This window comes from Penicillium griseofulvum (genome assembly GCF_001561935.1).
Source record: "Penicillium griseofulvum strain PG3 chromosome Unknown contig_89, whole genome shotgun sequence".
Taxonomy (NCBI): Eukaryota; Fungi; Ascomycota; class Eurotiomycetes; order Eurotiales; family Aspergillaceae; genus Penicillium; species Penicillium griseofulvum.
This window is the reverse complement of record NW_024467478.1, coordinates 95,693-120,040: the sequence shown is the minus strand read 5'-3', so window position 1 is coordinate 120,040 and position 24,348 is coordinate 95,693. Positions and strand designations below refer to the sequence as shown.

Here is a 24,348-nt window from a genome sequence, read left to right as displayed (position 1 = left end):
TAGATTCCAATTTTAGGAAAGAATGTTTGTTTACACTTGGGAAAGTCCATTTCACATGATCTTTTCTGCCTTTCTTTTGCTGATCTATAAAACTGACAAGGCATAACAGAATGATATCTGAGAAAAGCATCGAAAAGACCACTAAAAAGACCACTCAAAAGATATCACCAGACCACTTATGCGGCCGACTATTGAACATCTTGTAGTAATACTGCAAGGTCTCATAACTCGATCTTCGGCACCGAAATCGGAAGCGACTCTTCTTCCCTCGCATCCTTCAACCAAATACCTCCTTTAAGCTCAGCTCCAGCTTCAACATCAGCAAATGACTAACTCCTCTTGACCAACACAACACTCGTCCGCTGTTTCTCGAGTTACTTACAAAATATCCCTCACTAGCATGGCAGATAGAGAGATCCCACAACATGAAGGCCACAGGATTGATTCACTTACCCCAGCAGCCACTAAGCATGTCCACAACTCCTTTTTATATATCATTATCTATTTGCAGCAGAACTCACTCTTCATCAACATATAGTTTTCTATGAGTCACGAAAAAGCCATCTTGAATTTCTTCACCCGAGGTCTTCTCTGTGTCGGATGAAATCGGGAGGATTAGGGTTCAACAAGATGATCTTCCCCTTGCACTAGCCATCTTCAATCTATGATCGAGGATCTGATGAGGCTATTATCCAGCATACACTGTATATTGTAGACCATATGATCCTTCACAAATAGTTGAGTCATAGTCTGTGTTCTGCATTGTAGGAAGCAGAACATCCATGGCATAAAAGACAGACATGTTGGACTCTAAGTACTCAATTCGAGAATCAAAACATTGCAGATTGTACAGAGTCCTCGTTCTTTTATCTTTTATTTTGTGGAAAGATTATTTCTACTTTCTCTGAGACTGTTTGATAGTCATGCAGCTCCAAACAAGTATAGCTCGTCTTGCCCTTGTGCCCACCCGTCTTCAGCACAGTGCAATGTTCAGGACGGGCACTATATTATGTTCTCAGCCGAGCAGATATAGCAATCTGTCTACCTTGGTGCAGCTCAGGCGAAACCATTCAACAAGCACACACATTGGCCAAAAGTCATCATGGACCCATCCCATGTATGTTCGATCAAGCTGCCTCATTAGAGCAAGCCTTTCCTTCATTGTTCCTCACAGAAACGATTGTGTCTAACGTATATCACCTCCCTGGCAGATACACAAAAGAACAGATCCTCGCCGTCCGAACCGCCCACCGCAAAGCAGACACCTGGCAAGATAGAACAGCTCTTGGAACCGTACGCCTATTACGCTGGGGCATGGATCTTGTCTCCGGATATCACGCTCGGCCAGCCAACACAAACACAAACTCCAAACCCTACCTCATGACCGAGGAGAAATGGATCACGAGATTCGTCTTCCTAGAAAGCGTAGCCGGCGTTCCAGGGATGGTAGCAGGGATGCTCCGCCATCTCAAAAGTATCCGCCGAATGAGAAGAGACAACGGTTGGTGAGTGGTGACATATTTTCCTTTCTCAATCATCTCTCACACAATACAGGATAGAAACCCTCCTCGAAGAAGCCTACAACGAACGAATGCATCTCCTAACCTTCCTCAAGCTCGCCGAGCCAGGCCGAACAATGCGATTTATGGTCCTCGGCGCGCAGTGTGTATTCTTCAGCGGATTCTCGCTCGCATATCTCATCTCGCCTCAGATCTGTCATCGCTTTGTGGGGTATCTAGAAGAAGAAGCTGTGATCACGTACTCAAAGGCAATTGTTGATCTTGAGAATGGATATCTGCCTGGATGGGAGGGTCTGCAGGCTCCCGAGATGGCAATTAAGTACTGGCAGATGCCGGAGGGCCAGCGCTGTATGCATTCGCTGTTATTGTATGTGCGTGCTGATGAGGCGAAACATCGTGATGTCAATCATGCTTTGGGGAATTTGGATCAGAATAAGGATCCGAATCCTTTTGCGGCGGGGGTTAGGGCTCAGGTTCAATCTGTTGCTCGTTCGGCTGGGGTTGCATCAACTGCAGGGAAATAGGGGAAATTTACGTGGGTTCATTAGCAAAGCCTTTCTTATCTGCGCAGGTGTGAATCAAGACCGTTTTTTATGAATGATGCATGATGCATACGTACTGCATATGCACACTGGTGTTCGATGTTCAACAAAGGCGGGTGAACTGCCGAGGTTTGTCGGGAGGTGGTCCGGAGCGAGACCTAGGGATGTAACTGTTCTTACTGAGAATTATCAACCCACTTCATTGTATTTGACTAGCTTCTAGTCAAATTACGAGGGCATTTAGTAGCGGTGTGGGGTTGATTCACCCACCGAGCAACTTCGCTAATCAATGGGAAATATTGGGAAGACATCTTTCCAAAACAAAAAATCCTACGCACTTGAAATAAACTACGACGGTCCATGCTCTAGACACATGGAAGAAGGAAGAAAGAAGAATGATGCCCAAGTAATACCATTTGTTTGGGATAAAGAGTAGAGATATTGTAAGTACATGCAGGAGAATGCCACTCCAGAAACGAGAGGCCTGATAATCTTAGCCATGTAGAGATACCATAGCTATGATTTTTAGAGCCGCCGAAGAAAATTGCCTGGGTCTGCACGCGTCTGCATTATGAGCTGGAACCTAATTAGGCGACAATAAAGTGGCCTATAGAGATTCCATGTGCCTTTGCTCGAGCATGTCTTTCCATTGAGTGTGCAAATTTTGAATCGGCGGGTCTACGCATGATACGGTGCCTGGAGGGCTCCGATGCGCGGACCGGTCAGATGAATCCGGTTCAGTTCTGCGCCAAGCTTCATTTTTGGCATCCATACCGGGGGGGTTGGGTCCGGAAGTTGGTGCGACAGCCGTGGTGGCAGAGCGGTTTCAGTGATCAGCCATTATCAAACAAGGGATAGGCTACCACGCTGCTAGTTTGGTGAAAGTTGTGTTCATTGTCGGTCAACGACTGTCAGAGTAATCGGGTCCATGACAGCGATGACGGATCGCAGGAAATGATATCAGTTTCGAATGTAGAGCGATCAATGGGGCTTAATAGCTTTGCGCCGATACTGCAGCAGGCTGGAATTTGTTAGCGCTTCGTCCAAGATACGGGATTCAGGAACTGAATAATTTGCAAGAAAGATCGCGGCAATGTCGGGCGATCCAGCAAGGATCACCGGGGTCAAAATCCAATAAAAAATGGGGGTTCCTTACAGGGCTATTCAGCATGCTATTGCGCTTGTTTCGGCCCTTCTTAATGTGGTTCTTCAGGGCGGTCGAGTCCAAGGGTTTGAGAAGTTCGAAGCTGCAAAGAAGTTCACCAGAGACTGACATGATAGCGCCCCAGTTATCGAACTCGCCGCAATACTGTAAAAGGTCAGTGTGATTCTTAGTGAAACACAGAAGGACACGACTTACGTTGGGTGCAGAAAACACAGTCACCAGAATGCGATCCTGGTAGAACTCATATCCATCCTCAACCACCATGTGGGCGCGGCAAACCAGGTCGAAGTCGTGACGCTGCAAAAAGTCCATGATTACTTTCTTTCCGAAGCAATAGCTGACACCACGCTCGTTAGGTTCCCAATCCTCCTCCATGTCTGCGGGGTCGCTCCACAGGAGGTCATTCAACAGGCCATAGTCCGGCACGTCAGTGGGGCGAGCGATGCCACGAATATCGTCCATATGAGAGAGACTAGGAGAGAGACCACCGTGGACACAGAAGATTTTACCGGCCACAATCGCAGCAATCGGGAGGGTGTTGAAAGTATCGATGAAGGTCTTCCAGACCTTGATGTTGCAACGACGCTTGCACTCGTCATAGAACCCATAAACACGGGTAACATTGGCGCATTCATGGTTTCCTCGAAGCAGGAAGAAGTTCTCAGGGTATTTGAGCTTGTAGCACATCAGCAGAAGGATTGTCTCCAGACTCTGCTTGCCTCGGTCGACATAGTCACCCAGGAAAAGGTAGTTGGAAGCAGGAGGGAATCCGCACATCTCGAAGAGTCGAATAAGGTCAGTGTATTGGCCGTGAACATCGCCGACAATCTTCACGGGAGCCGACAGCTCCAGCAGAGCAGGCTGTGATAGGAAGAGCTCGCGAGCGGCGGTGCAGATGGCGGTAATCTCCGCGTTCTTCAGACAGACAGTTTTGGTAACCTTACTAGAATAACCAGCATCTAGGAGTCGCGAAATCATGTCGTCCAGATCGATGGATTTCAAAGCGCCCATACCCATGCCGGGAGATCCTGAAGTCTCCAAGGGGGCGTTCAAGATGAAGTCCAGAATAGGGTTGAGTTGGTTCTCTCGCTTCATCAGAATTGATTCACCAGCGACCGCGGAGGCCCCAGTTGGGGGGCCACCAGAGGGAGGGTTATCTGACACATGGTCGACTTCACCGCTTTCCTTCATCGCATCCACATCCTTGTGGCCTCGTTGCAAGCTTGTGGAAAGCGAGGGAGATGGTGGGGGTTGGGGGGAGCCAGGTCGCGATGTGGTTTCCGAACCAGGCGACTGGGGAAGGCCGGCATTGGAGCCAGGGCGGCTTCCAACTGACTTGAGGGATCCAGCATCGGATTTGTCTGTCTGGCTCTCGGTTCGGGAGAGAGCAGTGGTGGAGCCACGAGGGCTATCGGAGCTGCGAGCACCAGGAATTTTCGATCGAATCGAGCCACGGAACGAGCGGAGAGACTCCTTGGTGTCGGTTTTGGAAAAAGAAGGGTAGGACTGCAAAGTATCGCCTGAGGCGTTGCTCTTGGAATGCGACTGACCCATCACTACAAAGCTCGGGTAACTGCCAAGCTTGAGTTGAGATGATCGCACGAACGATGGAAGTTCAAACTGTTATGCGGAGAAACCCCTGTTGTGTTGCTGGAATGCGTTGGCCCGAGCTTCTGCAAAATTACAAAAGCCTAAAAGAGACTCTGCAAAGAATGCGCAGTGGTTTGTGCGAAGACTGATTATCACTGATCCACCTGGTCGAGACCTTGAGGAACACACGGGCGGAGGCAAGTGCGAGACGTGAGTACTAGGCAAATAGGTGAGATGGCGAGATCAAAGTGAAGATCTAGAAATCCGGAGGTTTGTGATTGTAGGGCAAGGTTTTCGAATGGTGAGAAGCTAAAGATAAAAGGCGGGAAGCTCCAAAGTGAGAGGGTGAAGCTCTACAGAAAGTTAGCCTCTTGCACGAGACAATGCAGGTGCGGGATTGCAGGGCTGACTCCGCAGAAAATCCAGGTGGCATGTGGAGGTGATAAAGCGAAAGAAAAAAGAAGCAAGGGAGGTCCTTGGAAAAGGACTGGGAATGGTGGGTTTGCGGGTAGAGGAATGCGTCATTATGTACGAGGTGTTTAAATGGGGGTGGTCGTCCACATAATAGGGCCGCTGGGGGGGGGTAGAAACTGGGGGTGACTGTTTACCTCAAAAGGATCCAATGGAGGATATCAAGAGCTGCAAGGATGAAAACAAGAAAATAGAGAGGGGAAAGATGGAAAGTTAACAAGATCAAGGTCGGAAAGGGTAGGCAAAAGTACTCCGCCACCGCTAATACAGCCAAAAGGTACTTCGCGGGTACGAAGTGGCTCCTGTTTTCTTGGACCGGGTCTCGATCAGATGAGGTCAGCCGGATTATCTATCGGACCGAGCTATACAAAGAATTTAAGACAGTTGCCTGATCTAAAGAAAGTCTGGACTCTCGTATTTATAGTGATGAGTATTTGACTACTTAATCAAATCATTTTTCTTTTTTTCTTTTTTAATTTCTTTTTCTTTCCAGAAACTGTTGTGAATGTGAAGAGAGGTGTTGGTGTCTCCCTTGAAGGTATATATATATATCTATATATCTTCCAGCTTCATACTGCAATTTTGGGGAACATTGAATATCTTCTCTATTTTCTTTCTTTAGCTTTGTAGAGCATTGAATTTATCTTCAATATCTGATATCTTCCCCCCCACCATAACCTAGGTAAAGCCTTGGGTCATTTTTGAACCCCCACTATTAGCGCTCGATAAGCGATGTTTCCCCCCTCTACAATGAATGTCTGGAGCACGTGTATTCATTACATTTAAATCTGGACCGCCTGAACAGGCCATCACAAATGAATTTATAGAGCTAGTCGGACACCAAGAATATTTTTCCGAAACAACCCGACCATTTGCAAGAGAATCTATCCAGAGCTTGGACCCTGCCATCCGGGGCATGTACCCTATCAGAAGTGATAGAGATAAAAGTGCAGCACCCACCTAACCAAGGATTTGACACCACGTTTAAAAGAAAAATGATACATCACAAAGTTATATGTTGCTGCGTTGTAGAGCGCAAGCCCCCTGTAAACACGTCCGACAGGGGAGACGGTTACAGGATAGTAAACCGTTCAGAAAAGATACACTCTGGTCCCATGATCTGATAGTAGCGGAAGCAGACAGGAACCACAGATAGTCTTGGTTCTGCACGAAAGCAACCATGCTGCATGCCAAGGGATCGGTGTGGCGGAGACACCGCTTCTTCGCCCCTTGCTAGCTGGAAGCGCCTGCCACAAACAATTTCCTATCCGATGACTTGACAGAAAGCCTGCCGGCCAAGCTACCTTGAATGGTGAGATACTGCGATGCAGCTGCTGTGACCCCAGTGCCACGTTGTTGGAGCAGCGAGCGCCGCTGCAAGAAAGCCTCGTCTTGGCAGCCCCAAGCCCAACTCTAGCTCTGGCGGAAAAGCAGGGACCAGGCAATTGTGGGCGCAGGGCAGGGACCAGGCCTTTCCTGCTGCATATCGCGTGGGTGGTGCAATATGTGGCTGCCACTGCTTGGTATTGCGGGGCAGTAGACCTAGGCTTATCATTCGAGAATAGAATAGAGAACGATCCGCAGGTGGGAAAATGAAGGTCTCGTGGATACGAGCCCGAGTTGGAACCTGATCAAGGCTTACTCTAGCTCTATTTTCGTAATGTGTCGTCCTGGGATCACAATGAGGCCTATCAGCCGGTGTGTCATGTTCACTTTAACGGTTGTGCTCTTTGCTTCCGACGCTTCCCCCCACGACTCGTTCTTCTCTGCGGCAGCTTGTACGGCAGACGTGGTGGGCATACGATATTCAAAAGAGTTGGCGAGAATGATATTCCGGTCCTATGGGGGAATTTCTATTAGTACCGCGGTATGCGTAGTTCATAGATGACTGCTTACCGCATCGGTACACTTGAAAAGCCCGACGAACATCCGAGTATCCGTGGTATGGATCCGCAGTGTGCGACCCAACAACCCTTCCAAGTACTGAACAGACTGATCGTGATCCATTGTGGTTGGTGCGTTGTTCGTGTCAGCAGACAAAGGGCCTCCAATGTGCGGGGGAGTTGAAGTCTGAGGGTAATCGAGCTGAAAATGATTCCGAGGCAAGAGGAAGGACAGGTCAGATTGTTCTGGGGTTGGCAGGATTAAGTAATTTTCTTTTGCAGTTTGAGATTCCCCTAGCCTTGTGATTCAATTGAAGGAGGGACGACGTCGGGCGGACAAACGACTTCGTTGCCTGAGGCCAAATTAGGCCAATGGAGCGGGTCCATCACATCACGCCAAAACCTATGTACAATGTAGAAAGAGCTATAGAATATCTAAATCATGAGTCAGTGTACTTGAAATGAGCACCGGCCACCAAATCTATATATATGCAAATGTACCTAGAGCCTATACCGAGGTGATTACCATTCTAGGCAAGTGATCACAATACCCCAATATTGCTACATAGGGACGGATCAACAATGACGCACCCTAAATCCAGCCCCAAAAACGAAGTCGGAAGTCACTGAAATATTGAGAGCGACATGGCTATGTATGTGAATGTTGATTAAGAATCAAAATTTTCAATTATTCTCAGACTTCTAAAAACGCCAAAGACCAAGAAAGACTCCCAGTTTCTTTCGAGAAAGAAAAACAAGACAATGTAATTAGCCAGTAACACCTTGCCCAAATAACCCAATAGGTATCGTGAAATAGATAGAAAGGTAATATACCTCTCCTAATACAAACACCAGCGCACAATGATAACAAACCCACGCAAGCAAAACTACCTCCAGGCCATTCCTCCTACCCAGTTCTTGGGCATCTGGTTTAGCCCATCACTACCGCTTGTGCTATCCATGTCCATATCCATGTCCACATCAGCCATCTGATTGGACCCAGGACTGTTGCTCTCACTTGAGCTGTCCCCGGAGCTCATTTGATTAAACGCCTGGCGACGTAGGAAATCCTCCTGGGTGTGTGCAGTCTCATTGGCACGCGGTGCAAGGGCTTGAGGAGATGGTCGGAAGGACGATGATTGTTGTGGTTTCTGCTGGAAGAATCGGTGCAATGTTTGCTGACGGGGATCAACAACTTCTGGTGTTTCGAGGGTCGGCTCTGAATCCATTGTATCCATATCAGTGGCCTGTGTGGACTCCTGCTGCTTTTGCGCGGAGAAAATCCATCGTAGAGTGTTCTCTGCTAGCTGTCAGCGAGGATGCAATCAAGGGAGAGTGCTCCTAGGGCGAGGCGAGACACTTACGGTAAATCACTTGGTCACTAGGACGATCGTCTCTAAAGCGCTTTCGTGTCCGACTGTGGAGATGTGTGCTCCCAGTCCCCATGTCCCATTCATTGGGGGCCGGAGCTGATAGACTGGTCGGGAGAGCTGTAAACGAAGCTTTGCGCTTGAGGGACATTATAAGAGATTGTCTAGTAAAGTGGATAGAGGTGTATAGAGAGTATTTATATAGAAAAAAGTTCGGGGTAGGAGTGACAAGAGAAGAGAGGTGTGAGGAATTGAGATGAGAACCGCAAACACAGTCTGAGCGCGTCATCTCCGGGATTCGCGTTGCATCCTATCAGGCTAAGCCGAAACGGGTAATATAGGTAAATTGGATGCAACTGTTTACAAACTAGTATATTTATAAAGAAGCAGATTACTTCTAATCTCAATTAATATAACCTACTATGTAGATATATCAATGCCATTTCGACAATGTGACCCTACATTCTTTCGGTATCTAGGACTACACTTCAAACGTAACATGTATAGGGTTATACAACGAACTTCTTAATTGATTGTTTTGAAGTGTGTACAAACACTCCTTCTTATGCAGCTATTCGGCGTTTTAGCTTTGTTTGCCAGTACTATATATCACTGTATCTTGGTACAGGTACACGCATCCTACTCTGTACATATGTCCTTGGGAGATTCACATGTTCCAAATGAAATGTAGAGAACCACATTATTATATTAATCTAGCAAAGGGTAGGGTCTTTTTACCCTGCGCAAACAAGCTTGACAAACAAGCTGCTCAGTCAAGCGAGTGATGGGATAGTCAAATGTCACTCAATTGCCATAGAGCCGGATCCCCACCTTCCCCCCACTTAAGAGCTTCAGCTTCCTAGCACTTCCCGAGGTCCAACATTCAACCTTGACATCTTAGACATTATGCCATCTAGACAGGCCTCTCACTCTGGATCATGGTACCCAGATAATGGCCGAACCCTGGCCCGTCTGCTGGATGGCTGGCTGGCCCAGGTCCCAGACGCGATGGAGAAAGTCGGCCCACTGCCAGCTCCAGGAGCCAGAGTGATCATCGCACCGTATGCTTGCGAACTCATCATCCATATGAGATTATCCAGAACTAAGAATACTAATCAATCAGGCATGCGGGTTATTCGTACTCGGGGCCCTGCGCAGCCTACGCATACAAGGCGCTGGATCTCTCCAAAGTGTAGGCTTATCCCCCGCTTCTTTTATGAAACCCCTCTAACCTCGCGAATAGGAAGCGGATATTTATTCTGGGGCCATCGCATCATGTCTCGCTCGCAACACTGGCTCTTCCAAGACTAACTTCTTACCGTACCCCTCTATCCGATGAACCCCTACCACTAGACACCGAGCTGATTGCCCAGCTTCTCGAAACCCAGGCCACCAAACCGGACGGGGGAAAGATGGCCTTTACAACCATGTCGCGTTCAGTCGATGAAGACGAGCACAGTATTGAGATGCAGCTGCCCTATATCCACCGCTTGCTCCAGCTCCAATATCCAGATTCTCCAGCCTCTGAATACCCACCTCTAGTTCCAATCATGGTCGGAAATACCACAGCCGCGACAGAGAAAGCATTCGGAGCCCTTCTAGCCCCTTACCTGGCGGACCAGGCAAATGCCTTTGTGATAAGTTCAGATTTCTGCCACTGGGGCATCCGATTCCGCTACACATACTATGTTCCCCAGGCCCCTAGCCCAGGGCCAATGCTCCCAGCGTCTAGTGATGTACTTCCGCAACCCGGGATGGATACTAGAAGCGTTGAGCGGGCTTTGGAGATGGCCTCATCTGGTCACTCCCTGCGGCAGCGCGATCGGCCCTCGGGTCGTGGACCAGCCATTCACGAGAGTATCTCAACATTTGACATAGCGACCATGGCTGCTATCACGACGGGATCTTCGCAGTCTTTTCGCGACATTGTTGAACGCACGGGTAACACAGTATGCGGGCGCCATCCGATCGCGGTAATCATGGCAGCCCTGGAAGTCTACAAGACAAATCAACCAGATGAGCAGGAGGGACGCTTTTACTTTCTACGATACGAGCGTAGCTCTGATGTAGAAGAGATTGACGAGAGCTCGGTGAGCTATGTATCTGCATTTGCCGTGCTCTAAGATGTCTATTTTATCACATGCCCTTATATGGCACAGCTTTTCTCCTTGTTTTTAGCTCGGGTGACGTTAGCTCTAGCAGCGATAGCTAAAGGAAACCAATGAATTATGAATATCCGAACCAGAAACTATGTACGGAGTAGCTTTGACTTGTTCAATATGACATTTCAAGATCATCTACAGCACAGCCGGAGTGGATGTTCCTTTCGCAACTGTAGCCCTTACCTAAATCACAATCAGATACCAATCAGAGTCGGGTTTATATCCGCAGCTCCCCGAACTTGAGATTGCCATCAGCTAACGTTCGGTAGATATGGTGCCTCTTGAGGGAATTTTGAGGACTTTCCCTCTTTGTGCTAACCAGTAGCAAAGAAGTTCTTAGATTAATAAATGGCCGGGGTAGGCCCCCGGGGCCGTCTTTAAGTTTTAGGGCCAAAGTTGAAACATATTAACGCCAAAGCACCCCGTAGTCGATGCACTTGGAGATACACCCTACACCTGGTACCTCATGAATAGATATTTGATCTCAGATTGTATAAAATGATCTAAGATGATATTGGAAATACGTCAGTGCTCTAATCAACGGAGAATTTATTCAGTATAATCCAGAAGGGGTCAAACATGGAACACTTCAGTCCCTTAATTTAGCCGCTGGGCTGATGGAGGCGTTCTGCAGCCAATCCGGCAACCCTGTAGTATCTGTAACTGTCAGCCTCGATCCTTTCCATTCCTCTTCCAACTAACCAGATCATAGAATCGGATCTTTCGGCTTCCTAGTCCTGTTTGAATCTAGGCGCTGAGGACCCTCCTCTGACCGGCCGTATGGCGGGGCATAAAACAAGAATTTTGTTTTCTAGGCAGCCCAATTGAGGGCTTCATTGTTTAATTGATCTTATTGTCAACGCATACAAAGAGTGGATCTAAAGGTAGACACTGTGGCAATTTAAAACAAAGCGCCAAAAGCATATAAGACCTTTCTTACCTTTAAGTCCTGTTCATACTGCATTTCTCACTCTAGTCCTTCATTAAGCCATTCTTTTCTTCCATTCCTTTTATTCCTCAACTCATTAGAGAATATAGTGGAGATATTCCTTGGCTGGTCCTTGGAATTCTTCACCGCTTAAAAAAACATGTTCTACCTATTCGTGGCCCTGGTTGGCCTATTTTCCTTCACCTTCGCTTCCCCGATTCTAATCGACTACACTACTGGCATCATGGATACTCTTTCCAATGAACAAAATACAGGAAACAAGTTGGTTTTCTGTCATTTTATGGCAAGTCACACGTTTACTTTATTAAACCCTCCAAACACAAGAAATACTAACACTATCTAGATGGGCATCGTCAGCAACCGCCAAAACGCCAGTGAATATGACGATGATATGAAACGTGCCAGAGATGCAGGTATCGACGCATTTGCATTGAACATTGGCACGGACCAGTACAACGACGTCCAGCTAGACTATGCCTATGAATCTGCTGCCAACAATGGTATGAAAGTGTTCATCTCTTTCGACTTCAACTGGTGGCAGATCAGTCAGGGCAGTGAAGTCGGCGCCAAGATTGCGCAGTATGCTGGTCATCCGGCGCAACTTATGGTCGACGGGAAGGTCTTTGTGTCGTCATTTTCCGGCGACGGTGTCGATGTCGGTGCGATTAGATCCGCTGCTGGCCGGGAGATCTTCTTCGCGCCAAACTTCCAGCCCGGTAAGGGCGATTTCGAAAATATTGATGGTGCTCTCAACTGGATGGGTTGGGATAGTAACGGAAATAACAAGGCCCCCAGTGGAGGGCAGGAGATCTGTGTTGCAGATGGTGATAAGGTCTATGAGGATGCTCTTCAGGGGAAAGCATACATTGCACGTAAGTTGTTGGAGTACGTTAGTTGTGTGTATATCTGCTGATTGATAAATAGCTATCTCGCCTTGGTTCTCGACACATTTTGGCAGCGAGGTCTCTTACCCCAAGAACTGGGTGTTCCCTTCTGACCTCCTCTGGTATGAGCGGTGGGAAGAGATCCTACGTCTTAGCCCTCGTTTTGTGGAGATCATCACCTGGAATGACTATGGTGAGTCGCACTATATCGGCCCTCTATCATCACCACACACAGACGACGGTGCCTCGAAGTGGGTGATGGACATGTAAGTATAGATATCCCCCCTAGTATATCAACGGATGCATCAACTAACGAGGAAACAGGCCCCACAACGGCTGGCTCGACATGGCCAAGCCATACATTGCCGCCTTCAAAGCAGAGTCAAGACTGCCCATCAGATTCATAGAGGAAGAAAAACTAGTTTACTGGTACCGACCAACCCTAAAGAGCGTCGACTGCGATGCAACCGACACAACAATGCAAGGTAGTCCCAACAACGCCAGCGGCAACTTCTTCCGCGGCCGGCCGGACGGGTTCGACACGATGAAAGATGAGGTGTTTATCGTCACAATGCTGAAATTGCCTGCGACTGTGCGGGTGAAGTCTGGCGATAAGACTGAGACCTTCATCGCACCTCCGGGGGTCTGGTCACACTCGGTGCCGATGGGTGTGGGCGCGCAGAGTTTCAAAGTCTCTCGCGCCTTCCGCACGGTTCAGGCTTTGTCGGGTACGAGCTTGAGGGATGTTGTTGAGACGTGTGCCTGTCCCATTTACAACTTCAATGCTTATGTCGGCACTCTGCCGGCAGAGTCGTGCATTGACCGGCTACAACCGGATGGGTTGACTATGCTGGCGCAGGGGTTGCAGGTGACACCCCCGATTAACACTCTGGGATTGTAACCTTAGGACATGGCATAGGTGCTAGCATGACTGGTCCTGGTTGGTATATTTATTGAGGTCTGGGACCTATGGAGAGTTATAGAGTAGACCTATGTACTTGTCCAATGCATATAGTTACTACATACTAGTATCTAGTGACTCCAGAAGCTTGAATAAAGCTATGAATACATCAATGGATATATGTACATATAGTGTGATCTAGTCTCCTTACTTTTCTCTGAGATGGAGTTGATATTGTGAGTTTCGGTCTGGGTTACAGTAAGCACGCGAGTGGGGGCTGTTTTATAGATCAAAAAAAAAGGATCTACAAATAGCCCCGTTTTCTTCCGCACTTCCTTATCTTTTTTTGGGCTTTAGCTATGTAAATACCCGTCGATATAAATGCAACATAAATCCCTCATTCCCCTTTATCTTTACACCGACTCTTTGCCCAACTCAGCTACTTGGCGTTCGGACCGGGACGTTGGGCCCGATAGGGGTCAGCTGGCCTCGAGGGTGCACTATTTATGAACCTGGCCGTGTCTCTTTTTTTTGCGGGGAACATACAATGGCTCGTAAACAGGGAGTTTTCTCCTGGGAGGATGTACTGGCTCAACGATATCAGAGTAAGCTAACTTCCTTCTTTCTACTCTGTACTTCTTCATATATCTAACAGTATACAAAGGCAACAAACCCCCTCCACTTCCCCCGCGTCAAACAATAGCATTCTCGTCCCAACCCCAAAGCCAACTCCTCACTCGGCTATCACCGGAACTTCGGCTAATGATCTGGGGATATGTCCTGGCAAATCAAAGAATCCACATAATACAATGCAAACAACGACTCGGACACGTGGTATGTCCACTGTCAAATTCACAGCGCACGCAGTGCGAGATTTGTCACGGCAACGGCATCTCCCAGCCGGCAAAAGAAGCCGATCTCACGCGCTGGAATAAGGTTAAGCTACTGGGTCTGGCATTGACCTGTCGGCAGATGTATGGATGAGACCATCTCCCTTTCTTACCCATGTTCCCCAACCTTTATTATAAACTATCACTACGATCTACACCTACCTCTCCTAACACAGAACAAATACTATCTCTCCCCCACTAATAAAAAAACCCCCCAGATACCACGAATCAATCCCCCTCCTCTACACCCTCCCAACACTAGAGTTCAGTAATCCCTGGACCCTCCCATACTTCCTTCCAACGATCCCACCAGAACACCAGCAACGCATACGCGCCATCGAGCTCCGCTGGTCCTTCCCCGGCCACTGGCTTCCCAGCAAAGACTCCGTGCGCGCAGTGTACGTGTCCGCCGGACGGACGCAGTGGACAGAGACATGTCGCGCCGTCTCGCAGCTAGAGTCACTACGATCATTTGTGCTCGTGCTTGAGAGCAATTGGTTCAGTGAGCCCGTTGAGAAATTAGCCGGGTTTTTAGAACCGTTGAGAGGGGTGGTTGTTCGATCTGTTTCGAGACGGAGTTGGGATTTGGGGAGGGATGTGGATGTTGGGGATGGATTTAGTTCGGATGAGGACAGTAAGAGTTTGTCTGATTCTGGTTCTTTTTCTTCTTGTGATTCGACGAGGGGGAGTTGGGAACTGAGGCTTCAGGGTCAGTCTTATTATTTGCATGGATTGGATCGAATTGGGGTTGATCTTCGGCGGAGGGGTATAGATTGCTGGATATCGGTGTGAGAGGTATGCTTCGCAATGTGACTTGCTTTATGCATGTTGTCATGATCGTCTGATATGTACAACATAGCGTCATCTTTGAAGAAACCGTTGCAGATCTACTTGGAGTATTGTGAGCATTTACGTATTTCTACAGGTATGTATCCCCATGCTATATATTCAGAATTCTTTAGCTTGTTCTTATAGTATTCTGAGACCCTGGATCAACTGAGGAGTCAAGCTATAAATAAAACACGTGTCTTGTCTTTTATTCCATAAATATGCTGTACGGAGTCCACTCCGTTGTTTTACTAGGGCTAAGACAATGTTGTATTTGTGATGTCGCCAGGGGCAAAAAAAAACCTGAATACGGGTCCACTGGAGGCGCTAGGGAGAGCGCGGGGAAGATCGCACATCATAATTAAACTGGTCTGGTATTTTATGCTAATGAAATGGTATTGTGCAAATCCCTGAAAAAAAGGAGATCGACCCTTAAAGGTCAGGTATATAAGAAGGGAAAAGATCGTGGCGATCCTGCCAGGACATGCAAAAATAAACATCATAGAAAAAAGGCTGCATCCGTGACTCGTACAACATGTGCCATCGGGCAGTTCCCAAATATATTAGAAAAAGAGAAAGAAGAAAGGATAGAAGATATCGTTGTCACCATGGACGCCGTGCAAAGCCTAAGCAAAAACCCCGGTTGTGACCCATATTAAGTGCAAGATGGTCGGGAAGAAAACAGGCTCCGGATGTAGTATCTCAGAGAGTAAGGAAAGAATCATGCAGAGAGATGTCGTGATTTGTGAGTAGACAGAAATTGTGTGATCGACGATCAGGGGAACAAGCAGTCAACATCGCCAGCCATGGTGGACGGCAGGGCCAGGAGCCTGCTCATCTGAGTCTGCAGTCACATATGCTTGTATCATTGTCAATATAATATGATCGCGCTTTTGATGCTGACGTTCAAATGGGTGCCAGCAACGTGGACGAAATTGCCGAGCGCGAGTCGCTTTGGTCAATAATCAGAGTCGATGTTGCCCAAGGGTCCCTCGAACCTTGATGCGCCCGGTCAGTCCTCCGATGCGAGAAAGGGGGCTGTGGAATATTGAAGATCCAGGTCGCACAATCGTTCGATGAGTGGTGTGGCTGATATGAAAATTCAGAAGCCAAAGGGTTGAAGTGATGCCAGTGTACTAGCAGTGATTTTACCGCCCTTCGGGAGAACGGTCGGGTCCTGAGTTACCATGACCTCGTGCGGCGAGCCACTCGGTCGAGGCTTCCTGGCGAGCACCTGGGTGTTTCTGGTCCTCGGGGCGACCGGTAAGGCCCTGTGGAAGCATGTTGTTAATCTCTGCTGCCAGAGCAGAGGCCATGTAGTACCGCAGTTCCTTCTCTTCGCGCTCATCCTCCTTGATCAGGCGACGTTGATCGGTCTTCGACATGTTTTCACGACGCTTGCGTCGGATCTCGTGAATTGTCCACAGAACAACTTCTTCGGGGGCGCGATTGCGAGGGCTTCCGTGTCGGGAGAAGTTACGAACGTAGCGGCGGGTAACGTCGGTCGCACCGTCGATAGAGAAGGCCACACAGTAAGAGATCTTGCGCTGCCACCCTTCGGTGTACAGACGAGGCTGATCCCAGGCGCCTTCGCAGGCATCAACGTGAACCCATCGCCGCTGGTGTTCCGAGTACACTTCGGTCCAGACATAATCCTCGGAATTCCAAACCCAACGGACTCGTGCTCCGACTGCGCGGCAGAACATGCTAAAGCAGTTGGCCCATTCGCCAACTCTGCCCCGGCGAGATTGCAGCAATTGCCAAACATCGGAATACCGTGGGAATCGCTCGTGGGCGGCACAACTATTATCGGAACAACGGTACAGCTCGACTCGAGATGCGCCCCGGGCGGTCTCATCGGGAGTGGGAGGGGTCATGCCTTGGGCGATCGTGGGCATGTGGCATTTTGAGCATGGAGGATTATTAACAAATTGGAAAAACGACCCCTTGAACCATCTAGATGATATGTTAGCAAGGGCGCAATGAGTCTAGACCATCTAGGGATTCCAACATACTTCAACAATGCTCGGATCACACAATCTTGGTAGCCCCATTCCGCCTTCCCTGCCACGCTGGCAGCCTGGGCCTGCATAATTTGGGATTCTTCTTCGGCCTCGGAATACAGGCGATCGAGCGGAATAACGCACAAGGCCTCATCCAGTAGACCGGGATTTTCGTACTTGGTTGGTGTGACTGATAATCCCTTCAATAAATTAAAAAATTTAAGTGAAGCTGCATCCTGGGGAGGCGATGGCATGATAGGAAGACCGCGTAGTGCTGATGAGGTCGTGGATGGCTTTGGGGAGGGAGCGGCGGCAGGAGTGCCCAACGAGGGAGGTGGTGGCGGAGCTCGCGACGGCGGTGGAGGGATTGAAGAATTAGACATCGGAGACGGTGATGTTGATTGACTACGCGAGCGAGAAGGTTCATGAAGTCGGTTGAGTCGTTTGGTGCGCATCAACTGCTCGAATTCGTGGGTTAGAGAGGAGGCGTCGTAGCCGTTGGAGACTGGCTCGGTCGCCCGTTGTCTGCCGTCCGCCATAATCAATAAAGAAGTCACGGCAGACTTCAAGGATGATGAGTGTTGAGATCCAGAATGTATATGGGCGAATAATCGAGTTGGAAGGTCAAATTCGACCCAAAATTAGGAGGGGAAGAAGGGTAAAGAAAGGGATATCAGAGACGAGTAGTAAACGAAAGGACTACCTCGCTCTCGAGTTGACGTAGCAGTTTTCAAATCACCTCTCTTATTGGAGAGTTCAAAGGAAAAGAAAGACTGGATACATGAGAAAGAGAGAGAGAGAGAGAGAATACAAAGTACGGATGTACGCAGTATTACGAGCGTCGTCAGCATCTGGCCCCAATCACGGGCCCCGCGGCCAAGCCGCGTGTGCGAAAACGAAAAAAAAGGCCAAGGGAAAAGACCCTGTTTCCCCGTAATTTCATTAATTTGCGTAATTTTGGTAATTTTAGCTCCCGTGAACACGTAACGTCCTCCTGATTTTCCTCGATCGTTGCTAGTTACTCCTTGGCAGTGTCTATACTTTAATGGCTTGAAGGCTTCTATATATATTATTATTATTATTTTTTTGATCTCAAATCTATATTCTAAGTATTTCTGTACACAATGTACATATGTATATGTACTATACATATGTACAAGTTAGAAACTGAGTACCCTATATCTTAATGTGGCTGATGCACTAAAAACCCTTTTAAAGGTTGTCGTCAATATAATAGTCAAGGTTGGGTACAACAGTGAAGATCAATACCTTTGAGGGTTCATAAGGCGGTGATCAAAGCTCGTGCCCAGTCTGTTCGGTTGGTAGACTCCGAAAAAGAGTCATAAACAGGTAAAATCTTCTCGGTACTCTCCGTACCAAATCATCAAGTTAAAATAATAATAATAATAAAAAGGGAAATATCAAGCATAAGGCCAACGCGCGGCCAAGGTACGAAAGCTCAACTCTTCCGTCCGCTTTTCCACTGAAAGGCTGGAGACGCGCAAGCGTCCGTCTTGGCATTTCGCAAGATCGGGGCCTAGAGCCTCCGCCTAAGCCGCTTGAGGCGGTGCTGACTTGATCAGGTTTAGCGTCCATAGGGCTTCGAAGACATCTTCTGTTCTGGTATGAATGTCTGCAACGTGAGATCCTAAATTCTTTCTAGGAATGTGAATGTGAGATTCATCCTCCGATCTGTACAATGTATGATAATGCGGACCATTATGTTGGATCAATGTACGCATTACTTCGTACAACACGACAACCCGCAGGAACTCGACCTTCATCGCCAATCATAATAACCTGTTTGCATTACCCGCCAAAAAAAACCCTGGAAAACAGTGAGGGTCCAATTGTAGCGATATCTTTTTCCCTTTTCAGTTAGGCAAAGGGTTGGGTCATGTCGATCCACATTGTCCAATTCGTCTCTAGAACTGTGTTTTGTATACATCGTACCCAATGAGCCGACCTGCGTATGTATCAGGGGTTGGAAAAGGTTCTATACTTAAGTAGGCTCTCCAAACATGTCTGGTTTAGCAATCATGAAGGGTCAATTGCATTAATAATCATATTCGGCCCCGGGAGTCCACTGTAACTGTACGGAGTAAAGAGTACAATATTAGAATATAGTTAATTAGGGTTACGTTGACTGTATGGTAATGCAGATTTGAACTAAACAAGATTCAGCCCTGAAATCTATTCCCTCACATGGCTCGGGGAATTACTCAGTACTGTCCAGGCGTTCTACTATCTGGGGAAACAGATGAGCCGTCGTTTCATCTGAGCCGCGTTTGAGCCTTGTAATTTCCAGGGCTATGCTTCGTGGCTGTGCGATCGAACAGGTCATGGTTCGATCGCATATGTAGTTGAAGAGTCCATCACATGAAACAAAAGCTCTAAAACTTCTTGACATGATTTTCCATCTACTCCGAACTCCCGATGCCCAGAAAAAGTGCCTTGATGCTTAGCTCGGATGCATAAATTTCGCAGAAAATCGGGTCATACGAGTATTAATTGGTATTTTATGCGATGATCGCCCTGATTTAATTTTGGGGATTATTTTCTGTTATTTTCACTCATCGTTACTCCGTATTGACGTTAATGATAACAATCAGGTAGTACTGCCTAAACCAGCAAAAGGCGATTCGTACGCGACACGCAAGGCACTCACATTGGCGCTGAATACTGCCATGGAATTGGTAGATCAGTGCCACCAGCAAAGGGAGAAGTGCAGAAAAGCCAAAGCAATTCGGGCTCGATGAGCCGAGCGAACCAATTATCCCCAGATGCCAAGTGCCAAGATCTCATTTCTCTCCTGAGTCTCTTGAGTTTATTGCTTGAATGATATATTAACCTAAGACACTGCTTATCCTGCCAGACTGCGTATTTGAGCTTGGCTCTACTATTTCAAGGTGCCAAGACTACATGCACAGTCGATGCCCGTGCATGCATGAGTCTATGTTAGAGTCCACACATCCGGTTTCCACGCGTCGACACCCATTCAGTACCTCCACATCTCTCGGAGATCTGTCAATCTTGTGACACCGACGTCTCTTCAAACTGGCGAGGTGGGCATGCCCTAGCTAAGAAGAGAGGGACACGCGGCATAGACTCGCCGTGCAGCTGACTTATTATGGCTTTACGTTGACATCGGCATTTCACTCCATCTGGTCTTTTGTTTAACTCCGAAGTGTCCCCCGAGTGCGGGATAACGTTGGTTAGGGTGGGCCAAAGTGTCATGTGCCAATCAATCCACTCTAGACCTGTCGTTGTCGCAAGCTCTTGTCTGCTGATCAGTTGAATATGATAGCTCACGCAAAATCGGCTTGTTCGGGTCTTGTCTAATTGACGTGCTAAATACGCACTTTTATTGAATGAGGAAAACAAAATCCAGAGAAACGGCTAACAAGAACACACTGGAAAATCTGTAGATGCGAGCTATCTACTGAGGCGGTCATGTGCTTTCAACAACCAACACGAATAGTGGCTATATTCAGTGTTCAATCATTGTGTCTTTCTTATCTATAAGAGGTATGGCTTGTATTTACACTGACTACGCCCTTTATAATTGCTTGATTGGCTGGAGTTAATGGCCATGAATTTGCGAGTATGTTAGATGCTCCGGTCAAGATGTAGGTCCTTTTTTTTATACATAGTTAAACCATTCTAGAGATTTGAATAAATACCAATATATAAATTCACTTGGGTCACCAAGAGATCATCTTCAATAATAGAATAGAATAATCCCACTATAAAATTCCTTAGGTAGGTCCAGTACAAATAACAGAATGAGATACATAGGGCAGTGACGATAAACTAGCCCTTTCCTCTTCAAGGTCCCGAGCGCGTCTATCCTCAGTGTTCAACTATTGTTGGTTTACCTACACCATGCATTGAGCCTCTTGGTTATTTGCAACATACCTAGATACTACTTGGGTTACGACACAGTGCAATGACGGTCTTCATCGCATCTTTGTGAGTTCCTTCCTCATCTACACTGCTTTACAGATCTGAGTATATATCAGGTTCCTCCCATATACCATTGACTTTCAAGTGACAGAGCCCAAGCATGGACAGAATGGGTCCATGTCTAGCCATACAAATGTCGATGGTCCCGGACCTATCCTTGGACGCCTATCGGATACGTATCAAACTCGTTCCCCGGGATGTCTCCCACTGACACCCGGAGCCACGACAGAGAATGAAACAGTCTTCAAAGGATATACTTCGCGATTAGCGGATGAGATTCCGATTGCGAATGATCGATTGTGGCATGGCCCCAGCGAGCCCCGTCTTATTCCTTGGGGGCACAGTCGGAGATTTAATCAGCCTCGATCCAAGGCTACGGATCCCCCAACACCATCGATTGTGAGTAGTCGAGGCCCAATCCAGGGATCCAGAAGGGACTTGTCTTTGGATGGATCACAGGATCGATTGGGCATGAAATACTACAACAGCACACGAGCCTCGCTCTTCAATGCTGACTGGGCCGTCAAGGCCGCCGAACAAGGCCATGGGGGTCTGCAGAATGCCATCCATGCTGCTGAAAAGTCGAGCTTGCTGGAGGACAAGATGTGGGTGGGAACTCTAGGCATGCCCACCGACTCATTGACGGATACTACCAGAACCGAGATCGCTGAGACCCTCCAGGATATGTATGATTCGTTGACTATGTTTGTGAGTGACAGCGAGTTTGAGGGTCATTACACCCATTTCTGTCGTGCGGTACTGTGGCCAGCTCTCCATTATCAAATGCAAGAAAGCCCTCGTCACACTGAGTACGACGATTACTCGTGGGTCCAATACCTCAAGCTTAACATGGCATTTGCAGAAACAATCATCAAGCACTGGAAGCCAGGTGATAGAATCTGGGTTCATGACTATCACCTTCTAGTCCTTCCTGGACTTCTGAGGGACAGGCTACCCAAGGCCGAGATTGGATTTTTCTTGCATACTCCGTTTCCTTCCTCCGAAATCTTCCGTTGTCTGACTGCACGCGAAGAACTGTTAGATGGGCTTTTGGGTGCTGATTTGGTTGGATTTCAGACAGAGGAATACTGCAATCACTTTCTACATACCTGCAGCCGACTGCGAAGACTGGAGGTCTCTACCAATCAAGTTCACCTGAAACACAGGTACGTTAGTGTTGTGAGTTCTCCAATGGGGATTGACCCTTCGTCGCTTTATGTATTACGCCAGTCCACCGAGGTCAGAGGTTGGATACACAGCATTGGCCATAAATACTATGGGAAATATCTCATTGTAGCACGGGACCGATTGGATGCACCAGGAGGGATTAAGCAGAAGCTTCTGGCATATGAGCTTTTTCTCAAAACATATCCAACATGGAGAGAGCAAGTAAGTCTATTAACATGTCTTACTACGTGTGAGCGGTACTGATCTGTTTTATGTAGGTGGTTCTAGTCCAAGTAATGTCATCTACATCTGAAATCCCAGATCTGGAGGCACAGATCTCAAAAATCGCAATGAGGATCAATGCAACATACTCAACCATCACCCACCAGCCCCTAGTGCTGGTTCAGCAAGACATCAGCCACTTCCAATTTATCGCCCTCCTAAGTGTTGCACATATCTTCATGGCCACTAATCTACGTGAGGGAATGAACTTGACTAGCCATGACTTCATCCACTGCCAAGATGGACAGCTTTGCTTTCATCAACATGGATCCCTAATTCTCAGCGAGTTCGTAGGTAGTGCCTCCATCTTTCGTGGTCATAAACTTCTCGTCAATCCCTGGGACTACAAACAATGTGCGGATGCGATCAAATCTGCACTCGAGATGTCACCAGCGGAGCGGAAACTCAACTGGAATTTCCTACTCGATTGCAAATCTCCATACACTGCTCTCAAATGGCACACGGGGCTACAAGATGCTCTCACAAAGGCCCACGAAAGACAACAAATTCGCCAGACAAACCACCTCTCTCAGCTTTCACTTGAGGACTTGAAAAAATCATACCTCGCTACCACAGCACGAATCTTCTTTTTGGAAGACAGCGCAATCTTCGGTGCAGCATTCGGTATAGAGGAACCCCTCCCGTCCAAAAAAGCCTGTGAAACTCTACAAACACTCATAAGCGACCCGAAGAACATCTTATACATAACCAGCAACCGGAGCACAGAGCAGCTACAAGGAGCACTCGAAAAACTCCCCGGCGAGCTTGGTTTCATAACCGAGAGTGGATGCTTCCTACGAGAGCCTAAATCAGATCTATGGATTCCATTTGTGCCCGAAAGCGCCATGAAATGGCGTCCCGGAATTAAAAATATGATGGAGTATTTCCTCAAGCGAACAGAAGGCAGCCGAATCGAGGAACGCCGCTGTTCCCTAACATTTCACTGTGACAGCGCACTTGACCACGAAGTAGCCGCTCGCCAGGTATCCGAGCTAGCTGATCAAATCAATGGTGCCCGTGGGCGTGCAGATTTCCATGTCGCCCGCGAGGCAACATCTGTAAAAGTTGAACCGCCCCATGCTTCTGTTGGAAATGGGAAAGCCGCCACTTATATTCTAGACCATCTCCCCGATATCCGATATCCCAAGTTTCTATTCGCAGCTGGTTGTTCTCGCAGTGGTGAGGCACTGTTTCGCTGGGCAAATGAATTCGCTGTTGCTCCAGTTGGTTCCCGGTTCAAGAAGGCCAAGATTGAGAAAACGATCCATGTCACCACTGTGACAACCAGCACACATGCTACTGAGGCGAGGTCTGTGTTACCGCCTAATTGTTCGCTTTTGGATGTTCTAGATGAACTGTCGAGGTTCACCTCCAATCAGGAAGAGACTAAATGACTTCTCACACTCAGGGTTTGTTGCGGTCAGCTGTTAATATTGTTATTCATGCGGACTGTCACTCATGTATGATAGAAAGTTGGATCACGAAGGAATATCACCTATGGGATACTTTTGTTTCTTTAGGGGGTGAGGAACACAGGCATGCAGTATAGCTTTACATTCTGAGCAGTTTATCTTTGGTATCGCCCTAATTTGAACATTGTATTCCGAGAGCGTTTCAATCTCCCTAGTCGTCTACACAGATAAAGATCATACATTTTCATTCCTTATTCTCATGCCACAATTCATGCATCATGGGGATAAGTAAACATGAGCGAGAAGGTAGATTGGCTCTCACAACTCCACCCACCATATTGTTATAATAAAATCAGAAACAAA

General features: G+C 47.6%; 8 protein-coding genes across 8 annotated transcripts; 4 read left to right on the top strand and 4 right to left on the bottom strand.

The window, feature by feature from the left end:
• Positions 1-1,102: 1,102 nt before the first annotated feature.
• On the top strand, positions 1,103-2,044 carry PGRI_040990 (alternative oxidase; the record flags this gene model as incomplete). Its single annotated transcript, XM_040791812.1, has 3 exons — positions 1,103-1,117; positions 1,228-1,505; positions 1,555-2,044. 3 exons carry the CDS (start codon positions 1,103-1,105, stop codon positions 2,042-2,044), a joined length of 783 nt encoding a protein of 260 aa, XP_040643722.1.
• A 1,009-nt stretch (positions 2,045-3,053) lies between these two features.
• Positions 3,054-4,781, bottom strand: phzA (putative serine/threonine protein phosphatase; the record flags this gene model as incomplete). The annotated part of the gene is made up of 3 exons (XM_040791811.1): positions 3,054-3,083; positions 3,219-3,371; positions 3,423-4,781. The coding sequence occupies 3 exons, from the start codon at positions 4,779-4,781 to the stop codon at positions 3,054-3,056; spliced, it is 1,542 nt and encodes a 513-aa protein (XP_040643721.1).
• A 2,145-nt stretch (positions 4,782-6,926) lies between these two features.
• PGRI_040970 (LSM domain-containing protein) lies at positions 6,927-7,295 on the bottom strand (the record flags this gene model as incomplete). Its single annotated transcript, XM_040791810.1, has 2 exons — positions 6,927-7,127; positions 7,185-7,295. 2 exons carry the CDS (start codon positions 7,293-7,295, stop codon positions 6,927-6,929), a joined length of 312 nt encoding a protein of 103 aa, XP_040643720.1.
• A 763-nt stretch (positions 7,296-8,058) lies between these two features.
• PGRI_040960 (uncharacterized protein) lies at positions 8,059-8,692 on the bottom strand (the record flags this gene model as incomplete). Its single annotated transcript, XM_040791809.1, has 2 exons — positions 8,059-8,471; positions 8,536-8,692. 2 exons carry the CDS (start codon positions 8,690-8,692, stop codon positions 8,059-8,061), a joined length of 570 nt encoding a protein of 189 aa, XP_040643719.1.
• A 755-nt stretch (positions 8,693-9,447) lies between these two features.
• Positions 9,448-10,664, top strand: PGRI_040950 (protein MEMO1; the record flags this gene model as incomplete). Its single annotated transcript, XM_040791808.1, has 3 exons — positions 9,448-9,602; positions 9,665-9,733; positions 9,785-10,664. The coding sequence occupies 3 exons, from the start codon at positions 9,448-9,450 to the stop codon at positions 10,662-10,664; spliced, it is 1,104 nt and encodes a 367-aa protein (XP_040643718.1).
• Positions 10,665-11,791: 1,127 nt separating this feature from the next.
• Positions 11,792-13,437, top strand: PGRI_040940 (glycoside hydrolase family 71 protein; the record flags this gene model as incomplete). Its single annotated transcript, XM_040791807.1, has 4 exons — positions 11,792-11,917; positions 11,996-12,524; positions 12,577-12,802; positions 12,861-13,437. The coding sequence occupies 4 exons, from the start codon at positions 11,792-11,794 to the stop codon at positions 13,435-13,437; spliced, it is 1,458 nt and encodes a 485-aa protein (XP_040643717.1).
• A 2,866-nt stretch (positions 13,438-16,303) lies between these two features.
• png1 (peptide-N4-(N-acetyl-beta-glucosaminyl)asparagine amidase) lies at positions 16,304-17,697 on the bottom strand (the record flags this gene model as incomplete). Its single annotated transcript, XM_040791806.1, has 2 exons — positions 16,304-17,111; positions 17,171-17,697. The coding sequence occupies 2 exons, from the start codon at positions 17,695-17,697 to the stop codon at positions 16,304-16,306; spliced, it is 1,335 nt and encodes a 444-aa protein (XP_040643716.1).
• Positions 17,698-21,107: 3,410 nt separating this feature from the next.
• Positions 21,108-23,967, top strand: PGRI_040920 (trehalose-6-phosphate synthase; the record flags this gene model as incomplete). Its single annotated transcript, XM_040791805.1, has 4 exons — positions 21,108-21,130; positions 21,181-21,523; positions 21,584-22,513; positions 22,570-23,967. 4 exons carry the CDS (start codon positions 21,108-21,110, stop codon positions 23,965-23,967), a joined length of 2,694 nt encoding a protein of 897 aa, XP_040643715.1.
• Between the last annotated feature and the right edge of the window lie 381 nt (positions 23,968-24,348).